Raw genomic sequence first — 18,771 nt, forward strand, 5'->3', positions numbered from 1 at the left:
TAGAGGCTACCCTGCTGTAACCCCCCCCCCCCCCACACACACACCCCGTCACGGAGATCCTGCGGTTCTCAGGAAAACAGGCTTAAGACTCATGTTCCTATTCACGCAATGGAAGATGCAGACCACTGCACAGAAGAATGTGGAACCAACTCTCAATTAGAAAATGTATTTAATCTGGATAGGTGAGTGCTTCATGGCAAGCCAAGGCCGGGGGAAGCTGGGGGAGGGGTGCCTGCTGGCACATCCAGCTGTTATCTGGCCCTCTGGACCTCAGCAATGAAGGGTTCTGGTTCTAGGGCCTGGTAATAGGCTAGCAGCTGCCTGTGGGCAACTGGATGTTCATTCACACCCATGTATAGCTACCCTGTTGCTGGCATGTTCAGGGGACTCTCATGCAACCTTAAAAATGGTTTTTTTGTTGTTGTTAATTCTTTAAGCATTTTATACAATATAATTTGATCACTTCATTCTCCTCCCCAACTCCTACCAGATCCTCTCTCCCACCTCCCTACCCACCCAATTTCAGGCTCTCTCTCTCTCTCTCTCTCTCTCTCTCTCTCTCTCTCTCTCTCTAATGAAAGGAAAGAAGGGAGGGAGGGGAGGAGGGAGAGAAGAAGGGAAGAGAGAGAGGGAGGGAGGGAGAACTTAGGAAGCCCAGTTCATGGAATGTGGTCAACATGCCGGGGTCACCCCACTGAAGGAAGCTGACTTTCCCTCACCCCGCCGCTGTCAGGTGGCAAGACCTCCTTGGCAAGGGGTGGGACGTTGTGTCCACCCCCGCTCTCTCTTCTGGGATTTTTGTCTGGCTTGGGTTTGTAAGGTCCTGTGCATGCTGTCACGGTCTCTCTGAGTTCGTCTGCGCATCTGCCCTCCAGTGCCTGGAAAACACGGTTTCCTGAAGTCATTCACCACATCTAGCCCTCACTATCTTCCCATGCCTTTTCCCACACACATCCCTGAGCCTTGAGGGGAGGGGTAGGATGTGGACAATGAATGCATTTGGGGCTGAACATTCCAAATCCCCTTCTTTTCTGCACGTTGACCAACTGTTGAGTTTCTGTGTAAATTGGCATCTACTGCTAGAAGTTTCTCTAATGAGTATTGAGCAATGTGCCAACCTATGGTTAGAGCAATATGTCATTAGGAATCATTTCATACTGTGTTCTTTTAGCACAATGTTCTGTCTGCGCTCAAGTTTTCAACATTCCTAATGTTGTGACTCTTGAATATAGTTTCCCATGTTGTAGTGACCCCAACCATAAATTTTTCATTGCTACTTCATAAATGTAATCTTGCTACTGTTATGAATTGTAATGTAAATATCTGTATTTTCCCAGGCTCTTAGGCGACCCCTGTGAAAGGGTCAGTCAACTGCTAAAGGGGTCACGATCACAGATTGAGAACCACAGTAAATTTAGCAGAATAATAGTTTTCTCCTAGAATCCATGACCTATCTAGTGTCAGGTTCTTGGCCTCATTAACAGACTCATCTCATGGAGTCAGCTGTAAATCCAATCAAAACGTCGTTGGCTACTGACTGTGTGAACACATTATTATGAAAATATCTCTTACATTCTAAAAGATTGGAACTTTTGCAGGACCTCACAGACAAGTTAATAAAAATGAAATTTAAGCTGGGTGTGGTGGCGCATGCCTTTAATCTCAGCACTTAGGAGGCAGAGGCAGGTGGATCTCTGGTACTTGGAGGCCAGCTTGGTCTAGATAGTGACCTTGAGGTCCACTAAAGATTTAAGACTGCTAGTCTACTGTGTACTCAGCCAGTTTAACCTGCTGTCTTAATTAGGGTTTCTATTGCTGTGAAGAGACAGCCTGACCATAGCAATTCTTATAAAGGAAAACATTTAATATGGGCTGTCGTACAGTTCAGAGGGTTAGTCTGTAGATGAATTTCTAAAGGTCTTAATAAATAAAAACCATGGAGCCAAATATAGGGGTGAAAGCCTTAGAGAGATCAGGGAAATAGAGAAGGCCATAGCTAACCTCACCTCACCAACTCCGCAGCTTCCAAATGAGAGTTACTTCCTGTCTACCCACACACATATGCCTTGCTGTTCTGCCCTCTGATTTGCTCTCTGTTGTTATATCATTTCCTCTTCCTACACAGCTCTGTAACTTCCTGTCTGTCTGTACAGACCTCCAGACCTCCATGGTTAACTAGTTTTGGAATTTAAGGCTTGTGCCACCACACCTGGCTCTGTTTCCAGTGTGGCCTTGAACACAGAGATCCTGCCTGCCAAGTGATAGGATTAAAGGTGTGTGCTAACATTGCATAACTTCTTTGTTTACTTATAATGACTGTTCCCTTTCCTCTGATCTCCAGGCAAGCTTTATTTATTAAAGCACAAATAAAATATCACCACATTTCAGCACAAATAAAACATCATATTAGTCATATGTTCTACATCTGGATTTGCAGGCAGCAGGAAGAGACTGTGACACACTGACCAGACTTGAGCTTCTGAAATTTCAAAGCCCATCCTCTAGTGAGTCACTTCCTCCAACAAGGCCTCACCTACTCCAACAAGGCCACACCCCTTAACAGTGCCACTCCCTATGAGCCTATGGAGGCCATTTTATTTAAACATTTGTCTTTAAGAGGACACTGTAACAACCAACCTCACTTGACTTGGGTTTCTCGTGTAATCATGTAATCTAAGCTAAAAAATAGCTTTAACCTTTTTTGTTTCTTTGCTTTGTTTTTCAAGACAGGGTCTCATTATGTACCTCTGGGTATCCTGGATCTTACTATCTAGACCACACTGGCCTCAAAGTCATAGAGATCTACCTGCCGCTGCCTCTTAAAGGCGTGTGCCACCACACCCAGCTTTAATTTTAAATTACATCCTTCATGTCCTTCACCCAGAATAACGTATGTGTGTATATACATGTGTTATAGTAATAAATGCCGAAAAGAGTAATAAGTTGAAAGCAACCTAATATGATAAATATCCATAAATGCTGGAAACAGCACACAGATTATTATCTGGGTCAGTTGGAGTCAGTAGTAAAACCCCGTTAAAGACTTCTGATAAGTTGGCTGGAGAGATGACTCATTGGTTAGGAGCACTGATTGCTCTTCCAAAGGAATCTGGTTCGATTCCCAGCATCTACATGGTGGCTCATAGCTGTCTGTAACTTCCAGTTTCAAGGTGATTCCAGTACCTTTGTCCGGACTCCTCAAGTACTGCACATGCATGATTCATAGACATACACACAGGCAAATTCTTTTTTTAATTTTATGCAGATACACACATAAAATAAAAATAGCTAAAACAAAAAAATATTTCTGTGAAGAATCTCTCCTTCCTTTCCCATATAATTTTTTCTGTGCATTAGAAACAGCAAAAAAGCCCTTTGTTACCGAGAGACACAGAGACACAGACGAGAGATTCACAAGCCAGCATTCATGCTGGCACAGTCAGATTCTTGTAACAGCAGACAGGAGAGAGATGGAAGACATGGGGAGAGAAGGAGAGAATTCAAATCCGGGCTTGCTCCTGGTCAAACTACTCCAAAGGGGAAGTGCTCTGATGTCTTCCCTAATGCAAGAGTGCAGGGCTCTCACTGGCCCCAGCGTGGCAAACATGGCACATAGGTTTTACCCATTTACACTTTTCCTTTCCCTTGCTAAAAATGTTACATGCCTAAAGCTAGCCCCTGGGGTCTAGTCCCTTATTTGGCCACTGACTGGTTCCTGAGACAAAACACCAGGGTCCAACAATCAAAATCCACTATTTGGCTAATACATCCAATCAGGACTTACCAACTCACCCTAGCACAGACTCCTCTTCAGCTCCACCCGCCTTGCCCTCCATGGTGCTGAGAATTTGGTGTCTGGGTTTGTCCGGTACTGATTCCGAGGGGCCAACCTCCCTTTCGAACATGGATGAATTCTGAGTACTCTACCGTTCACGTCACTGTTACACTAGTGTGCACGTCTGGCTTTGCACGTCCTTATTGCAGCTTGCAGGGCGCATAGCACTAGGAACACCAGCCAGTAGGGATGAAGCTTCCACCGGCCACATTTCTTCATGTCCTATGACACAACTGTGTGGCATCTGACTATCAAGTTCTGGGGGTAACCAATCGTATTGGCAATAGCCTGCAATGTTTGGGGTGGGAGGAGGTCTATGGGACCACACTGGCCAACAAATTCAAAAGGATAAATTCCTGGTAGAGTTTTATTTGGTAATGTGTAATGTCTAGCTGGGATATTGAACCCCCATTATAGGGTAATTCCACTTAAACTTTTATAGATGTATTTACCTCAGGAAGCTTCTATACTCTAGTAGGTTTCTACATGGATTTTCAAAAGGCCTTTTGTTATTTTTGCTTTTTTCTCTTTTGGGGAGCCCGCCACCCAGCTCCCAAATAAATCACACATGGAGGTTTATTCTTACTTATAAATGCCTATCCTTAGCTTGCCTTATTTCTTGCTAGTTTTCCTCAACTTTAAATTATCCCACCTACCTTTTGCCTCTGGGCTTTTCCCATTCTCTTACTTCTGTAAATCTTACTTTTACTCCATGGCTTGCTGTGTAGCTGGGTGGCTGGACCCTGGAGTCCTCCTCCTTCTCTGGCTACTTCTTTTCCTTTTCCCCAGATTTCTCCTTCTATATATTCCCTCTGCCTGGCAGCCCCACCTATCCTTTCTCCTGCCTTGCTATTGGCCGTTCAGCTCTTTATTAGACCATCAGGTGTTTTAGACAGGCACAGTAACACAGCTTCACAGAGTTTGACAAATGCAACATAAACAAAAGTAAGACACCTTAAAATAATGTTCCCCAACAGCCTTTAGTTTCGTTACCCCTCCCCATGTTTCCTTCTCTATCTTGCCCTCCCATCCTCTGCTACTACTCTTTCTGTATTATTGAAATTATCATTAAAATTTTTGTAAAATAACTCTTCTGGTGGTAACTATTTGAGTGTATTTTGGTTTCTTTTAAAAACAGTTGAAATATCTTTGTAATGTATGCTTTTTTAAAATGCAGTGTTGAGTTACGGGTAACCTCCCACATACTGGGATCATAGATTACCTTTGGCTCAGTTCAGCTTGCAAGGCTGCATTTTGAGCTCTCTCTGCTCCATCTTCTTTGGCCTTCTTTTCTGTGTCTTTTTAAATCTGCCCTCTCCTGTGAAGATGCATGCCACTGTACTTAAAGGCTCCCTGGATAGTTCCCAATCTTGAATGGGTCCAGTTCAAGATGCTTAATGCAATCCCACGTGCAAAAACAAGATCCCCCTACACACACACACACACACACACACACACACACACACACACACACACGACAGCTTGCACAACTGGCAGAAATTAGGGTAAGCCATCTCTGAGGACCATTCTTCAGCCTTGCACTGCTCGGTTGGCTTTCTTCCTTGGGAACTCGAGGATTCAGGTACTAGTGGAGCACCTGGCAAGAACGGAATGTCCTTGCACACAGATACTCTAGACCAAGGGCTCAGAACCCAAATATGGTGATGTTAAAAAAGCATGTACACCTCTGCAGATGGTACCTTGCCTTACCAGAGACCACCATGGTGTGCAGTACTGGACCAGAATGCAAGATTGTGTGCACTTATTTGGGCTCCTGGAGGTGCCTCTGGCACATGCTGAGCAGTAAGCCCCGCTTTGTGTGTCCACAGCCCCTGGGATATTCAGGACAAACAAGGTGACCATATGTAACCCCTTAAATGCATCATGAGAGTCGGGCGCGGGGCGGGAGGGGGCAAAGGAATCTTAGAGACTTTGGAGCCGCCGGGGGTGGGGGTGGAGGTGGGGGAGTGGTTGAGCATGTGCAAAATAGGAACACCTACTTCCCCCTCCCCCAGCCGGGCCATGGCTTCCTTCTGTTTATTCTTCTCCCTCCTGTTCCTTCCTGGTGTTCAGTATTGAGTGTGTTGATCCAGGAAGTGGCTTGGGGGGCTGTGGGCTCTGCTGGAGGGAAAAGCACTTCCTGTGTCTTCTTGGCCCCTGGACAATCGGGCTTCTTTGGAATTGATCTTCTTCGGTAAGTCTTATAATGATTTACCACAAAACGAACCAGCTGGGAAACGGGCACCACCTGGTGAGATGGGTGGGGGGGTCAGTTGCGTTCTGGGGGCGGGGCGGGGGCAGGGCGGGGCGGGGCGGGGGCTGCCCTGCTCACGTTGCCCCTCCTATGCAGAAGGACGACGGCCAGGCAGACTTTGATATGTTTCCTATTGTTTGCGGTCACCTTCTCATCTGGCGCCTCACTGCATAGGTCACACCTGACAGGCAGGGCGGCAGGTTCTTCTGGTTCAACTTGCCCAGCCTACCACGGTCCGTCTGAGGTCAGAGACGTACTTGGGAATTCCAATGTTCTTTTCCAGTAAATGAGCACCTGGAGCGGGACTGACCTCACATATGGAGGCTCAGTAATTGTAGCGTGCTGACGCCAGCCCTATAGTCGGTAGTCAGTGAGTGGCTCCAAGCTCCGATCCTGAGTAAGGGTTGTCAGCCCCTCGTAGGATTGTTCAGAGGATTTTAAAGACCTCTAGGATCCAGGGGAGGATGGCGTCCTAGGCCTCCAAGAGCTGGCCACTGTGACAGCTCTTTTTTCAACACCCAGTATCTCATCCTCACAGCTGTTAGTGGCTCGGCATTATTACATCTACATTGTGCCCAGAGCGCGGCGTTAGCTGGAGATAGGTTCACGTGGTCACTTGGCCTGAAAGCGCCTCCCTGTAGAATTTTTCCTAATCTAGGACACACACACACAGCAGAACAGAGCTGAGTGCCCGCCACCACTTCGGTCCTACCCTGCAGTGCGCGCTTTAGGACCCAGTGGGGTAGCCGTGGGATCCTGGAGTGGGCGTGCCCGCCATTGTGACGTCACGGGGCGGGGCTTCCTCTGGCTGGGACTGAGGGACAGAAGGACCGACCAGCGCGGAGTGGTTGGTAAGGGTCGTGGATTCACTTCACTTTGGTTGCTCTTCGCTGTGGGGCGGAGCCTCCCTGGGGAACCTGAGGACTCGGGGTCCAGGTTGCTATGCTTCCCGCTGGGCCACGCGTCCACCCCTCCCCCCACGAGCTGAACCCGTTTTGGGGCGGTGTCACCCCCGGGGCTTTCCGCTCTGGGGCGGTGCACCCCTTGCTTCCCCTAACCCGCGGGGTACGCGCTCCTAGTCTCTGGGAGGCCGGCCAAGGGCCAGGCGCGCATCTCCAGCTCCCCAGCCTTCCTGGGCGCAGGACCGGTCCTGGCTGTGCCGGGAACCCCCGCAGCGCGCCCCTGGGAGCCTGGGCTTCGGAGGCTGTGGGTGCGGAGCGCAAAGCTCCCAGGCCCTGCCTAGACTCCAGGTCTGGCACAGGTGCGTCTTGGTCCAGCTCCTGTCAGCGCTTTACCTTTTGTTCCCCGTTCCAGGTCGGGATGGTGGCTGACTGCGCAGGATAGTGGCGGCCATGTGGAGGTGACAGTCAGCCTGTGGACTCAGGGAGCGCAAAGGAGCTTGGACCAGGTGGACGCCGCTGGCTGGCAGCGCGGCCTCGGTGCTGGCGATGGAAGCGGAAGGTTTGGGGTGGCTTCTGGTCCCGCTGCACCAGCTGGTTTCCTGGGTGGCCGCCGGGGCCATGGTCTTCGGAGGGGTGGTGCCATACATCCCTCAGTACCGAGACATCCGGAGGACTCAGAACGCCGACGGTTTCTCCACCCACGTGTGCCTGGTGTTACTGGTGGCCAATATTTTACGGATACTCTTCTGGTAAGTTCAGGACTTCCCTACCCGGGAGCGCTGCTGGAGAGATGGCTTTGTTCTTGGGGTTTTCAAGTGGCAGCTTGGAGCTGTCTTCCCCTGAAAGACCTCGGGAAGAACAGACGCGTATGCTTCGATGGTGTTGAGTAGCCTGAGCGGTTACGGAACTTACTAGGTCTCGTCATTTTCCAGGAAGGTTGGCAGGGCTGGAGCAGAGAGTCAAATATCTCCAGATCTGCTCTTTCATTTCATGGAGCTTACCTTTGTCTGATACAACCCGAGGCCTTTCTCTGGGCATAGTTCCTGAATCCCTCCCTGCCTTTCCTTTCTAGTGTGTGGAGTGGGGTGCCAGGGTGAGAAATTAATAAAGTGAGTTAGTAACAGGATCTTCTCCAGGCTCGCCTGTGGGGAGAGCCTCTGCTGTCCTTTCTCCCTGGCTTTTGTTTTTGTTGCTGTTATTTATTTAGAGACAGGGTTTCCTGGCTGTCCTGTAGACCAGGCTGACCTTAAACTCACAGAGGTTCTCTTGTCTTTGTCTCCCGAGTGCTGCCATCAAAGGTGTGTGCTACCACCACCCAGCTTCTCCCTGACTTCTTATGTGGCTTGGGTTTTCTCAGGTAGGAAGTCAGACTTTCCTCATAATACTTAGGTGGAGTCTGTTTTTAGCCCTTCTTGGGCCAACTTCCTCTCATTTTCATTTGCATTCTGCCGAGGAAGTTGAAATTAATTTTAATAATTCTTGAAACCGTACGTACATGAGGTTGTTGTTGTTTTGAGACAGGATTTCACTGTTTAGCTCTGGCTATCCTGGAGCTCACTTTGTACACCAGGCTGGCTTCAAACTCAGAGATCCTCCAGCTTCTGCCACCCGAGTTCTGGGATTAAAGGCATGCCCCACCATGGCTATCCCATACATACTTGAGAGGATGAAATTTCAGAGGAAAAAAAAAGTCTCCTCACTACATGCTAAATGTCTGTAGTTTTTCTTCTGGCCAATTCCAAGTCCTCTGTGCATATACGAAGGTTTTGCTGTTCTCATGAAGGTAGATGCCTGCAGAAGCCAGGGTGAAGGGATCCACAGAGTTGGTGGCAGAGTTGTTTGCCTTCGACTTGTTGTTGACTGTTTGAAATGACCTGAGTTTTTACTAACTAGAATTAGAATCAATGTATTGATGGGTCAGCAAGACAGCTCAGCGGGTAAAGGAGCTTGCTGCCTGCCCGCGCTGTGTTCAGTCTCTTCCCCATGGTGGAAAGAGAGGCCCAGCTGCTGCTCACTGTCCCCTGACCTCCACACATGCAGAAATAAATGCAGTAAGCCTCCACTAAATAAAAACACACCCACTTTGTACAGTTTAGAGCGTTGTCAAAGGTGTCCACCCTGAATTTACGAGGAGAGAGTTCACCCTGCTCTTTGGCACGCTGTCCCAGCACTGGGCCCCTGTGTCCCAGGAGTGGGTTCTTGCCTGGGTCTGTTAGGAAGTAAGCTAGTGAGCTGATTTTGAAATGGAGGAAGTTGGTCACTGTAGCAGCTTAGGAGGACATCACCTTGTGGTTTGTCTTTGGGCCAGGTGACTTCTGAGAAAGGGGTCACCGAGTTCTCACTTTTGTTTTTAAAAAGCTGGGAAGTTGCATTTCAAAGGTTGCTTCCTCCTGCTTTCCTCTGGGAGGCGGGTGGAGGTCCCCAGCTGGGTTGTCACTATGGCTGAGTGCAGTGAAGTAGCCCTAATTAAATCTAAGTTGAATGGAAGCAGATCCTTCCATATGACCGTGCTCGTACTGTTGCTCTGTGTGCTCAGGACGGAGCCTTGATTTCAGGCAGGCTGCCCAGTGGAGCCCAGCCTCACTGTTTAGCTTACGGTGGTAGGGATAGGGTATTCACTTTTTGTCTTGAGGGATACATTTTCTCCAAGTACTGCCTAAGATTGGACTACTGACCTGGTTTGGAGCCATCAGAAGTGAGGCCATTTTCCTTGTGTGCCGCAGTGGGGAGGGACACTGGGCCTGGTCCCCTTGCCTTTGTGCTGGGGCCTCTGGGAAGACCTCAAAAACTCCCATCATGGGGGCTTGGTTGCCTTCTCTGGGAGCCAAGCCTTGTCTACAAATGGCCTCTTTAGTAGAACCCATATCCCAAGATGTCATGGGCCACCCAGGGCTCCTGTGGGCACTGTGCTTAGGGCCTCAGTTTCCCAGTGCATTCTAGAAGATTGTGAGGGAGGAGGGAGCTGAGGGTCCTGGCCCTCCTGACGGTTTCCATCTGGGGAGTATCTTTCCATATCCTCGGAGCATGAAAGCCAGAGGTCTGGACAGTGTCTGGGACTCTGCTGCCCATCGATAGAGACACGGATGCTCCAAGGTGCTGTGGCGATTCTTCTGCACTGCTCCATAGAACCTTCCGAGGCCCCAGTCTGGTGTCCCTCCCAAGGTTTCACAGCTCGGCATCCTCTCGGAGGTCACATAGCCCAAGGCTGCAATGTCTGCGCTTCAGTGGAAGCAGTTCCTGGAACACACACCCCTTCCCTGTTTACACAGCTTCCCCAGGGAGGAGAACAGGTCCTGAGTGTGGCCAACTCCAGATGAGATGGGAGCCCTCCAACTGTGAAAGTTAGAACCTTCAGCAGGTTTCCAGCACTGACTGGGACACAGACCTCACCTCAGCCCTCATTGGAGGTTTGGTGCACAGTATTTATTTATTTATTTTTAGGTTGGACAGTCTTTCAGGAAGAGACTGATTTAACTGTGCAAACCTAGGGATTCTGAAACTTGTGAAACTCTCAAGCCTTTCTTTCTTAGAATCCTCATCATATTATAATGAGGTTAATCCTCATCACTTTTAGCAGGCTGTTCACAATGAAATGTGGGTTACAGGATTTTGCATTTTTGATGTTAGAAGCTGGGGCCAAGTGATCCATTATCTAATGTTTACAGGCTAAAGTAGGCACTAGAAATAGAGGAGGGCAAGAATGGGGGGATGCCAGCCTGGCGCCAGGTTAGTCCTGGTAGATCTGAGGATGGTGGAGCTCAGTCTCCACCACAGCTGGCAGCAGGTCTTGGCTGTGAGCTGAAACACTGTATCTGAGGTGCGGTAACATTCTGCTACTAGGGTGATAAGTTTCTTTTGATATGTAGGGAGTAGCCATAGAGATATCTAACCTCCTCCAGAGGAGTTTTTCTGTTACTTTGGAACTTGGAGAGGTTGTCCAGAGAACAAGTTGCTGGACTTGGTCAACCTTGTGCACCCCACTCCAGCACATGTCTCCTCATTTACCAGCTTTCACTCCTATGGGAGTTGTTGGACTCACCATCCGAGCTGTGTGATGACAATCACCAGTTGACCTCAGATGAGTTCTGCTAACCCACTGTCTTAAGCAGGAGAGGAACAACGTTCTTAGATATACTCAGGAGGAGATGGTTGGCATTATTTTGGTAAGAAATGGCACCTTTCTATATCTTCTAAAATGGATGATGTTAAGTGTTGTTTCCTATTTATTTTGTCCCTTATGTCTTTCGGGGTCATGCTTTTTGAAAGTTTGTGTCCTGTTTAAGCTGCCTTCCCATAAATAAAGCCAGCCAAATCCTCAGCTCTGTTAAGTGGTCTGCTCTTTTCTTGTGACCATCAAGCTCATTAAGATTGACTTTGATGTGGCACATGAAAGCTTAAACCTTGACCTTTTTCTCTGTAGTCTTTCTAGTAGCAGGTGTCAGTTTGTTTGTGAAACTGTGCCTTTAGCTTCATGTGGCCCTGAAGTGGCACCTTCCCATGTAACCCTCTTTGTGAACAAATTGCCAGCTAGATAGCCAGTGGAAGAACAGTTCCTAGAGCAACTAAGTGTAGCTGGAGGTTTTCCTGTGCCCCGCCCAGTCCGTGGCCACTCAGACCCAAGTAAACACACAGAGGCTTATATTAATTAAAACTGCTTGGCCATTAGCTCAGGCTTACTACCGACTAGCTCTGACACTTGAACTCAGCCCATTTCTGTTAATCTATATGTTGTCACATTTTCCATGGCTTTAACTTGTGTGCCATTACATGCTGTTCCCTAGATGGCGTCTCCTAACTCAGCCTTCCTCTTCCCAGAATTCTCCTTGTCTGCTTATCCTGCCTATACTTCCTGCCTGGCTACTGGCCAGTCAGTGTTTTATTAAGCCAGTGTACAAAAGCATTGTCCCACAGCAACTAAGGGCTTGATTCTGCCTCCCAGTAATTCTAAGGTTATGATTTACAATTTTCACGTGAAAATACTGAGGCTCTGAGATGGTGGGTCATAGATGTACAGATCTGGCGGTAGTGTGGTAACCACAGGACCCTGGGGCATATCCTAAGAACAGAGCTCATCTGCCCGGCCAGCTCCGCATCCACTGTGTGCCTAAGTTGTCCCTTTTCTTTGTCTTCCCATCAGCGCCCTAAGCTGTCCTGACCTCAGGCAGCTGCGTAGTCTGTGGAGCTTCTGGACCCCCAGGGGACATTTGGCCCTTGAAATCTGCACAGAGGGCTTGTCCTGGACTTAGAAGATAGTCTTGGCTTGCCACCCCACAGGAAACCAGGACATGCCCCATTACTGAGGGGAGCCTCCCTCCAGCATGCCCTCCCTCATGTAACACCTTACCGTTGGCTCTGCTTCCCTGGGCCATAGCACACCCCATGGGGAGCTGTTTCGGGAATGTCCAGAGTGCTCTGGAGGTCCTCAAGCCGGTTAGGATTCTCTTTGACCGGGAATTGTTTGTAGGCACAACTTTCAGGAACTGAAGGTAGCTTTTGGATCAATTAAAGGGTTTTTGTGCTGTGCAAGATGGGACAGCCTTTCCTAATGGAACGCACAGCCTGGCAGCACAGTCTTTGAGATACAAGCGAGCTTGTCTCCCCGTCTCCAGCTCCTCTTTTACAAATTGCTGTCACTGCAGAGTTTTGTGAAATGCATTTATTTTGTAAATTATTTATTTATTGTCAGACCTGGCCTGGAACTTGCTACGTAGTCCAATCTAGCCACGGCCTTATGATCCTCTGGCTTCAGTCTCCCAAGTGTGGGCCTATAGGCGTGTTTGGTTTTCATCTGTGGATGGCTCTTTAGCAAGTTCCTGGCATAGTAGTAGCCACATGGATGATGGGATAGGATGTGTCCCTGGGCAGGCTTGGTGCTGGCTATGAATCAGCAAGGCCATTTCCCCCTGTGCCCTTCCTGTGTATGGGCTCTGGAGCTGCAGTAACAAGCTTTACTGTCTGCCCTCCTCAGGCCTGGAGGTCACTCCTGTCCCAGGAGACCAGTGTAGTGAGGGGCCGAGGACGGGGACAGAACGCCTGGCACCGTGGCTCGGTTTCCCAGTGTTCAGGAGGAGATGGAGTTGTTGGGCTGCTGTGGATCTTCTCTTGAATTTCACGTGCTAACCACCAGTTAAGGTCTTGGAAGTAACTTTCAAGCCAAACAGACTCTGAGGCTAATTCTAACCTGCGTGTGTGCTCTACAGTGGTGAGGTTAAGGCCGCGTTGGGACCTGCCTTTGGAGATGAGCTGTGTGGGCTTGTCTCTGTGCCACAGCCGGGTGGTATTCTGCTCTGCCTAGGGTGTGATTCCCCAGACCTTGTTGGTTGCTGAATTGCAGTTCTGGCCTCCAAAGCTGATGGCCCAGCTGATAAACTTTTCAACACTAGTGGAAGCCACTAGAGTGGTTGGGGGAGGGAAGGTGGCCCTGGGCTAGGAGGCCTGGGGTAGAGGAAGGGTCTTTGGTGGGGTGTCCCTGGCTGCCTCCTCTTCTAAGTGGAGGATGTATCTGGAAACTTGGCACCAGGCTACATTTCCTCTCCAGGGAGGAAGTGGAGCTACTGTGGTCTGGAAATAGTGTCTTGCCTGGTTAAGAATAGATTTTGACTCCAGGACGGTAGGTGTGTAGGGTCCTCTCATACCGGTATGTGGCCCTGGGTGGGTGTCTGTGACTAGGTCCCAGAGTTCATGGAGGGGAGACGTGGCTTTGGAAAAGCCTCATTTGGGCATGGTGTTCCAGGTGATCTGCTGAGTCTGACCTGGGTCACCTGGCCCTCCCCCATTCCAGCCCAGTTCCACACGGACCCTGGAAGAGGAGGCAGCCCGTGCTAGGGCTGTGATGTGCTGGAGACCCTCCCCTGGACTCCTTTCCAGGATGCAGCTCAGGCTCTGGTTGAGGAAGGGCCGTGGAAGTGCCGGCAGGGCTCGGCATCTGCTTCCTTCCTGATGTGGGCTCTCTCCCTCCCCCAGGTTTGGAAGGCACTTTGAGTCCCCGCTCCTGTGGCAGAGCATAGTCATGATCCTTACCATGCTGCTGATGCTGAAGCTCTGCACCGAGGTCCGCGTGGCCAACGAGCTGAACATCAAACGCCGCTCCTTTGCAGGTGGGTGTGTGACGTCTGCTAGAAAGTCTTGCTGAGTCCATAGACAAAACTTAGCTCGTGTGAAGCAACAAAAACAAAAACAAAAAACCACTTTAGTGTTATCTAGGCCTCTTTCTTCTCACTAAATGGCGGTTATCTGTAATTGATAGTAGTATTTTCTATGTTGTAAAAGACTAACCATCTCACAGTTTGAAACAATTAAGAATGTCTTTCCTGGAATCTGGGTGAGGTTCTAACTCCTCTTCCTGGCACTTTTGTTCACATCCTGACGGCGTGTTGCCACAGAAGAACTGGAGAAGCCAGAGTCATTTCTGGGTGCAGCTGCCAGGGGACTGAAGTCCCATCGGTGTGCCCATTAGTCATGTCTCACACGGCACAGTCACCCGCTAAGGTAGAACACACCCAGGGTCTGTGTGTTCTGTGGTCTGAGGGCCTGAAACACGAAACACTTGCTGTTTTGGCCTTCTCTTCACAAAAGCTTTCTGATATAGGACTCTGCAGTCAGTGTAGCCTGGCGGGCTTCTTGGGTGCAGGAGACTTAAAATCTGCCTCCTCCTCCCCCTAATGCTAGTTCTCTTCCTTTTCCTCCCCCTTTCTTTGAGACTAGTTCTCTTTCCATAACTCAGGCTGGCCTTAAACTCTCAATCCTCCTGCCTCCGCCTCCTCGGTGCTGGGAGTACAGGCACATGAGCACCACACCCAGCAAAAGTCTTCCTTTATCTTTCCACTAGTGAACTAGTACAGCTCTCCCTTTGCGTTGATCTGAAAGCGAGCGTGTGTTAATCTTGCTTATACAAGTATTTGGTTTCGTGTTTAGTTTGGGGGCCACCATGGAGGTGGTGTCACTACATTTTTATTTCTGATCGTTATTTTCCCCCATTCACAGGATTCTTCTGTGTGTCTGTTTCCACCTGGTTTTAGTAAAACAGGCGATGACATCCCTGTCATCGTAGACAGTGGTCACACCTGGTTTTGGGGGCAAGGCCTATAAGGATGATAGCTCACGTCCATCTTCTGGCAAGTTGTCATCCATTCTTCCAATTGATGTCATCCCTAATCTCCGCTGGGAATCTGTCTCTTCCCCAACCTCCTGGTATCTTTGTTAGAACGACACCAGTGCTGGTGCTGATATTGAGAATCCTCTCTCTCTCTCTCTCTCTCTCTCTCTCTCTCTCTCTCTCTCTCTCTCTCTCTCTGTGTGTGTGTGTGTGTGTGTGTGTGTGTGTGTGTGTGTGTGTCTTGAAAACAGCTGAGGCTTCCCAGGGCTCTACGTGGTTCCATGGCCTTGCTTCTTAGAAGTATGACCTGCCTACCCTTCTTCTCTATGCTCCAAGCTTCCCTATAACAAGATCTGAGCCCCTCTGAGCCTCAGCGTCCCCTTGAAACAGATGCCATCGTGGCTGCCGGGGGGCGGGGCGGGAGAGTCCTGCCCCATGTTTGTGCCTGGGAATCCTGAAAGGCTAAGGAGAGGCTTGCCTTGGGTTTGCACTGCTTCTGGGCTGCAGATACAGGAACAGGGTTGTGGCTTCGATTGCCATGTGTGCTGGCTCTGATGGTGACCCATGTCAGATGATGGCTACAGAAGGTTTGCATGGTATGCCATGCAGCAGACTCAGAGCAGAGTTTTTATTTACTCAGAACCACGTTGTGCTTGTCCCTTTACCCCAGGTGACAGACGGTGCATGCAGGGAGCTTTGAGAACATACCGGGGTTGGAAGTGTAATACCACCAGACAGTCTAGATGATAAAGTGCGTGGGCAGTGGAGTCCCGATTGTTCTCTTGCATGTTGCCCTATATATGCATAAGGCAGTGTTTGCATTTTGGTAACTAGGATTGAGTTAAAATAGTGATTAGTCACAGTTTTCAGGGCTAGGACTGGGATAGGAATTTTTATCGGGGCCCATTATGGGCATAATATTGACCCCAGGGATGTCCCCCTACTTTAGGAAGGGCCTCTGCAGATGTGATTAGTATGTGGGATTCTGAGGAAGAACATGATTCTGGGTCTCCATCTAAAATCAAGGACTGGAGCAAGACCCACCTCATAAACCTGAAGGTCACTGGGCCTCAGACTTCTCTACCTCTGCAGAGGGCTGTGGTGCTTGTCTGAGAATTATTATTTTTGTTGCTGTTATTATTTTGTTTTTTTGAGATAGGGTCTTGGCTGTCCTATAACTCACCATGTAGACCAGCCTGGCCTCAAACTCACAGAGGTGCTTCTGTCTCCCGAATCCTAGAAATAAAGGCACGCATCACCACACCCAGCCAGAGAATTCTTGATATTTACAACTTTAGTACTTTTAGCTTTTGAGTCCAATTCATATTTACAGGGTTTCATGTCTGCTTTGCTCAAGTCACTGGTCCTAATGTATTCCTGAGTGTAGCTTTAATGAAATGTGGGGGTTCATTTTCTGGCATCTCTCAGGAGGAGGAGGAGGGTGGCGCGTGAAAAAAACCCAGAAAGGCACTCTGGTGCCAGCCCATGGTCTGGTCTCCTAGTCCTGCAGCTGCCGAGCCCTGGGGCCCAGGAGATACCTCGCTTTCTTGCCAGCAGCTGCATTTTACACCGAAGGTTGGTGCCTCCTAACAAACCATTGAGCTCCATGCCAGGAATAAATATGGCCCGGTAGCCCTGTGGGCCTCACGAGGCACAGTTCAGGCAAACTGCCTGTGAAAATAGTTAGTGAAGGGCTAGGAAGAAGACACCTGCCATTAAGCCAGACAGCGTGAGCTTGATCCTTGGGACCTAATTGGTAGACTGACTTCTGCATGTTATTATCTGAACCTACGTATGCCGTGCCATGCATGGGCGCATACACATACACAGACAAATAAAGTTTAAAAAGTTGAAAAAAGAGTAATTAGTATAAACTTGTTCATGTGTACCTGAATGTTACCAGTGCACACATACAGAGGACGTTGGGTGTTGTTTTAGGGTCTCTATTGCTGGGAAGAGACACCATGACCATGGCAAGTCTTATAAGGGAAATATTTAACAGGGGCTGGGTGACATTTTCAGAGGTTTAGTCCGTCATCATCACGGTGGGACATGGTGGGGTGCAGGCAGACCTGGCGCTGGAGAAGAGCTGAGAGTTCTGCATCTGCAGGCAACAGAAAAGAAGATAGTGAGCCACACTGGGTGTGGCTTGAGCATGTGAGACCTCAAAGCCTGCCCCCACAGTGACGCCCTTCCTCCAACAAGGCCACACCTCCTAATAGTGCCACTCCCTACAGGCCTATGAGGGCCATTTTGTTCAAACCACCACAATGACCAAAAAGCAAGTTGGGGAGGAAAGGGTTTGTTTGGCTTACACGTCCATGTCACAGTTCATCATGTCAAAGGCAATCAGGACAGGAACTCAAACAGGGCAGGGTCCTGGAGACAATAAGTGATGCAGAAGCCGTGGAGGGGTGCTGCCTACTGGCTTGCTCCTCAGAGCTTTGCTCAGTCTGTCTTCTCATGGAACCCAGGACCACCATCCCAGGAATAGGACCACCTATCGTGGGCTGGGCCCTCCCCCTCAATTGATGTTCCCGCCTCTCAGATGACTCTAGCTTGTGTCAGATTGACATACTAGTTAGGACATGTAACCTTTATTGTACACTGCCTTACTCCCTCGAGGCAAGATCTCCCACTGAACCTAGAAGTCACCATTTTCTATCTAGGCTGGCATAACCATAGCAGTTTTCTGTGTGTGTTCTGGAGAGCAGAATCCAGGTCCTCAGGCTTGCACAGCAAGTGCCTGTACCCACTGAACCATCCCCCCAGCCCTATGAAGACATTTGTACATTGAGATGGGGGCTCTCTATGTAGTCCTGGCTGCTCTGGAACTCACTATGGTAGACCAGGCTGGCCTTGAACTCAGAGAGATCCTCTTGCCTCTGCCTTCAAAATGAAAAGTCTCTATAATATTAGGATAATTGGAAAAATTTTAAGCTTTTATATATTTATTTTTAATGATAACATTGAGTTACAACTATTTAAAAATGTCTTTACCCATGCCTTCCTTGGGAGGCAGCGTTGTGACTTAATGTTCTTGTTTAAAAAAAAAAAAAAAGCTTAAAAATGTTCCAGTTGCCTTAATATTATACACTTTTTATTTTGAAGGTCATTAATTCAATCTGCTAGTTAAGATTAAAAACAACAATAAAAATAAAAAAAAAAGCTGGGCATGAAGGCTCATGCCTTTAACATGCCTTTAGTCCTAGCACTTGGGAGGCTAACTCAGGTAAGTCTCTGAGTTCAAGGTCAGCCTGGTCTACATAGCAAATTGCAGACCCACCACATGGCTACACCGTGAGACTCCTTTATCAAAAAATTAAAGAAAGTGATCTAAAACATCAAATACATGGTGTGTTGTCTTGCTATAAAGACCACACAGAGGGAAGGCTCACAGTAGACTTGGAGGAAGACAGAGGAAAGCACGGTAAAATTGACCCCTATTTTTGACTATTTTGAACATTTTGGTACTTTTTCCAAGTTTTTTCTTTTACACTCAGTGGCTTATCACAAATTTTGTGTAATTTCCAAAATTGGAACCACACATTCCATGAGACTTTTTTCCAACCTATCTCTGCTCACTTAGAGTGAGGGACTCTCAGTACCGAATCTGGGGGAGGCAGGGACAGGGTGGCCCCACGGGACAGTGTGAAGTCTCTTCCTGCCAGGCATGTCCGCTGTG

The 18,771-nt window shown here is 48.7% G+C and overlaps 1 protein-coding gene across 7 annotated transcripts in view; it reads left to right on the top strand.

Moving 5' to 3' along the window:
* Window positions 1-5,879: 5,879 nt before the first annotated feature.
* The window catches only part of Slc66a2 (solute carrier family 66 member 2), a 38,142-nt gene continuing 25,250 nt past the window's right edge, over window positions 5,880-18,771 (top strand). For 4 of the 7 annotated variants that reach the window (XR_013046197.1, XR_013046198.1, XM_006973872.4 and 1 more), the window contains exons 1-3: window positions 6,800-6,940; window positions 7,404-7,740; window positions 13,955-14,088. Coding sequence is in view for 5 of the 7 variants with exons in the window: in XM_006973872.4 (XP_006973934.1) it covers window positions 7,538-7,740; window positions 13,955-14,088 (337 nt within the window). In the remaining 2 variants the exon portion in view is untranslated. Of the gene's footprint in view, window positions 6,030-6,799; window positions 7,026-7,403; window positions 7,741-13,954; window positions 14,089-18,771 lie in introns of those variants that run through there. The other 3 variants (XM_015992697.2, XM_015992698.2, XM_042264039.2) reach the window with 2 other exon arrangements.

The sequence above is a fragment of the Peromyscus maniculatus genome, chromosome 19, assembly GCF_049852395.1.
Source record: "Peromyscus maniculatus bairdii isolate BWxNUB_F1_BW_parent chromosome 19, HU_Pman_BW_mat_3.1, whole genome shotgun sequence".
NCBI lineage: Eukaryota > Metazoa > Chordata > Mammalia > Rodentia > Cricetidae > Peromyscus > Peromyscus maniculatus.